Below are 4,736 nucleotides of genomic sequence, written 5' to 3'. Positions count from 1 at the left end.
CAGCAGCAGCAGTAGCGGCCGCGGCGGCAGCAGCAGCAGCAGCAGTAGCGGCCGCGGCGGCAGCAGCAGCAGCAGCAGCAGCAGCAGCAGCAGCAGTAGCAGCAGCAACATCGAGTAAAAGTGAAAACTGAAAAGGGTTCGTTTTATCGCGTCCGCTCTATACAGCATATATATAATCTATATAGTATATAATATATATAAGCACTTATTGTCAGCAGTAACCAGAGTAACCAGAGCGGAGTATTCTTAACGAACACACACAGTTACTGTACCTTGCCAACTAATTTACGGATTGAAGATATGACTTCACAAGTAACTTACAATATATTGTCAGCGATATACAACTATAACACGACACAGCGGATGTTCTTAGCCAAGTACAATGCAGGCGTATGATGTAAGTGTATGATGTAAGTGTATGATGTAAGTGTATGATGTAAGTGTATGTGTAAGTGATGTAAGTGTATGAAATGGAGATCTATCTCATCTGCCTCTACGAGCCACAGAAAGGCTCATCAAACACTGATACCCAGAGAAAGTTATAGGTCAAAAAAATCCGACCTTACTAACGAATACAATACATATTCGATAATCATTTTCATAAGAACACACTCAAATCATCAGCAAATTATCTTGTACAATTTATTATACAATTATTAGTCAGTGCACGCGTATAGGCCCAAACATGCAATCCCACCCGACTAACGAATACAATACATACTAGATCATCTTTTTTTTCATAAGAACACGCTGAAATCAGATGAACGACAAGTACATTATCTGTGACGACACCGCGCGAACAATGAACGCCGGAGTCTAAATTCACGCCCAGGCCTGCGTCGATCACAGGCACTTAAAGCGTTTCAATAAAATATAATGCTAAATAAATACGAAATCTATTTACTACCAAAGTCTTAATGTTTCTCTACTCTCTTTCGCCTATTAGTATTATTGCCGACAATTTCCTGTAAATGCCGTGCAAATGCAACACACATGTACACCGCACGCACGCTGGCGCACACTGACACACATATATAGTCGCAACCAAGTGCCTGGGTGAACAATGAACGTCGGAGTTTCAATTCACGGGTGGTGGTGTTGCTTCATCTGCTGGAGAGTGTATAACATCTGTTTCGCACAGCTTACAATCCCATCGAACATCATACATTATCTCGTGATTCAATTTAGCAAATGCTGAGGGATTACGAGCAACTAATTTTAGCAGCTGAATAACAATGAGACGATGCAGCGTCCGACCACAGTTCGGCGAGCGATTCAGCGTATAGTTAGTTGCTGATGGTAATGAGCTTACGTAATGAGGAGCGGTATGTGTGCACGCTGCACTGAAATCGTTCGCATCTGCAGTGACGTATGCACCTCGGAATGTGACGTCAGTGTGTCACGATGCTGCTGCTGATGATGTTGATGATGAGGGTGATCATGAAGATGATGATGATGATGATGGTGGTGATGGTGGTGGTGGTGATGATGATTATGGTGGTGATGGTGGTGGTAGTGATGATGATGATGATGATGATGATAATAATGATGGTGATGATGATGATGATGATGATGATGATGATGATGATGATAATAATAATTATAATAATAATAATAATAATAATGATAATAATAATAATAATAATAATAATAATAGTAATACTACTACTACTACTACTACTACTACTACTACTACTACTACTACTACTACTACTAATACTACTACTACTACTACCACTACTACTACTACTACTACTACTACTACTACTACTACTACTACTACTACTACTACTACTACTACTACTACTACTACTTCTATACTACTATGCCTCTTTACTCACTACTACTAAGTACTACTACTACTAATAATAATAATCGTTAACTCGATGAAGGCGTTCTGCCACTCTATATACACAACAAACAGCTGAATTTTAACTGGCGACCGAAAAAGCAGGTGTCATTGGCGGTGTTTCGGAGACAGAACCTGCGCGTTTTTTTCCGCCAGCACTCGCCCGTGCAGGTGCAACTTGTTTTCAAATGACGGCTCTCATTTTTCAGAGATATCACCGCAACGTAAATTCCAATTAGATCGGTCTGTATAAGCATGGCGGAGGCTGCGGCTGCTGCTTGGCTGTCGGCGCATCAAAGGCAGTGCGACGGACAGCCCGCAATCCGTCTTAATGATATTTCGTCTGTTCGAGCGAATAAACATTCGATTAAAACAGAATAAAGCGCAGTTTTCTTTTCTTTTTAACCCGAGCGTCGGATAAACTAACTGCCCACGTTAGACGAACTCATTCTTAGCATGATCACCTAGAGTGAGTCGGGTGCCCAAACTACGGCCCGCTGGCCAACTGCGGCGGGAGTGTCTATATTCAGCCCGCGTTACGAGATTACCTGGTACGCATATAGTTGCTAACTATATTGGGACTAATCCGCGTCAATAACTCAATATTCACAGGAGAGTATAGCTAAGACATGTGGTCTATAGGTCATGTCTAGAATATAATTATGCAAATGATCTCCCGTACCGGGCCTTAGAATTCATATTATCGTCCTGTGAATATTTGAGTTATTGACGCGACGAGTTAACGTCAATATAGGCAGAATATAGGTGCCGCGCGGAAGTGAATGGACAGATGTATTAAATTTCTAAAATTCTATGATACTATTAGACACATTGCCTCTTTTAGGCTAGTTACTCTCTTGTGAATATTAGTTATTGAGCGACTTAGTCAATATATTTACGCACAATATATTGCGTACGTAATCTCTGTCACCGGTGAATATAGACAAACCCAACTGCGGCCCGTGGAACATTTTTTGCGGACCGCGGCACATTCTAGAAATGAAATGGAATGCGGCCCGCATTAGAAATGGAATGGAATGCGGCCCGCATTAGAAATGGAATGGAATGCGGCCCGCATACGTGCACTTGACTGTATTAATTGTACTTCTTAGTTTTAACACTAGGTGGGGCTACCGTATTTATTGGAGACTCTTCAACAATGCAATGAAGCTTGTCCACCAAACAAAATCAATCAAAGAAAATTTACCACGACCAAAATGACAGAACCCAATAAACGCAAGGTAGCTAGCAAGTGCAGAAAATTTCAGACTCGATGGGAAAATGAATATTTCTTCGCAGAAGTCAAGGGAAAGTGTGTCTGTTAGATATGCAATGAAACGGTTGCAGTAATGAAAGAATACATAACGTACGACGACACTATGAAACTAAACATGCAGAAACCTTCATGTCCTACACTGGTGCTGTTAGAGACGAGAACATTAAGCAAATGGCAGCTAGCCTGCGAGCTCAACAACAGGATTTTTTCCGAAGAAAATGCTACAATCGCTGGCTATGAGGTAGCTCAGCGGATGGTGACTTCATAAAACAGTGCCTCACTAAAGTCGCAGGAATAATCTGCCCGGAAAAGATGCAAGAATTCAACAACGTGAGTATGTCCAGAAATACAGTGGTGCGCCACATCGAAGACTTGTCAGCTAACTTAAAACAGCAGGTGTCACAGAAAGCTTGTGATTTTGATTTTTACTCGATTGCATGTGATGAGAGAACAGACGCTACGGACACCGCACAGCTGTTAATTTTTTTGGCGGGGAGTGGATGACAACTTTTGCATTACGGAGGATCTGCTTGATCTCAAGAGCCTGAAGGGCACAACAACAGGTAAGGACATTTTTGAAGCTGTTTCAGATGCAGTTGACAAGATGAAACTTAAATGGGACAAGCTGTGTGGAGTTACAACAGGTGGGGCTCCAGCTATGACAGGCGAGCGCAAAGGAATTGCCTCCATGGTGTGCGCAAAGATGCGAGAGAGTGGAGGTGAAGCTGTTAAAATGCACTGTATCATCCACCAAGAAGCCCTCTGTGCCAAGACAGTCCAACTTGAAGATGTGATGAACACAGTTGTGAAAACTGTCAACATAATCCGAGCACGAGGGCTATACCACAGAAAATTTCAAGCTTTCCTATCCGACGTAGATGCTGAATACGGAGACGTACTCTACCATTCAGAAGTGCGCTGGCTCGGCCGCGGCTCCGTGCTGAAGCGGTTTTATTCCCTGCGATCTGAAATCGACCATTTCATGAAAGAGAAGGACCGACCTCTTCATGAACTGAGTGACCCTCTATGGTTGGCAGACCTGGCATTTCTAGTTTTATCTTACTGAACATCTGAACACACTGAACAAGAGCCTGCAAGGCAAAGACCAGCTTGTGTCACAACTATATGCACACATAAAAGAATTCTGTGTGAAGCTTCGTCTCTTTGAAACGCAATTACAAAACTTAAATGTTGCTCACTTCCCCACGTTGTCCGAAATCACATGTGCTTTTCCACAGGCCAACCTTTCTGCTGAAAAGGGCAAATATGTATCTGTCATAACATCTCTCAAGGCAGAATTCAGTAAGCGATTCCAAGACGTCTCTGTCATTGAGAAAGAAATCGAGCTGTTCTCAACGCCCTTTCATATGGATGCAGAAAAAGTGGAAGAGAGTCTGCAATGAGAACTTATCGAAATGCAGTGTGATGATTCTCTGAAGAACCAACATCAGCTTCTCTCCCTACGCAACTTCTACCGGAGCTTGGAAAGGCCAAGTTTCCACTGATGCGGCACCACGCAAAAAGAATGATGTGAGCAATAGATATAGCACTAGTGCAATAGTGCATACATATGTGAGCAAACATTTTTTCTCTGATGACTCTGAACAAAAG

The 4,736-nt window shown here is 42.4% G+C and overlaps 1 protein-coding gene across 1 annotated transcript; it reads left to right on the top strand.

The window, feature by feature from the left end:
• The first annotated feature begins 3,437 nt into the window (after positions 1–3,437).
• On the top strand, positions 3,438–4,528 carry LOC106817869 (general transcription factor II-I repeat domain-containing protein 2A-like). Its single transcript, XM_014822581.1, has 3 exons — positions 3,438–3,455; positions 3,667–4,167; positions 4,364–4,528. The coding sequence occupies exons 1-3, from the start codon at positions 3,438–3,440 to the stop codon at positions 4,526–4,528; spliced, it is 684 nt and encodes a 227-aa protein (XP_014678067.1).
• The last annotated feature ends 208 nt before the right edge of the window (positions 4,529–4,736 follow it).

Source organism: Priapulus caudatus, unplaced genomic scaffold, assembly GCF_000485595.1.
Source record: "Priapulus caudatus unplaced genomic scaffold, Priapulus_caudatus-5.0.1 Scaffold1898, whole genome shotgun sequence".
NCBI classification, from domain to species: domain Eukaryota; kingdom Metazoa; phylum Priapulida; class Priapulimorpha; order Priapulimorphida; family Priapulidae; genus Priapulus; species Priapulus caudatus.
This window is presented reverse-complemented; position numbering and strand designations above follow the sequence as displayed.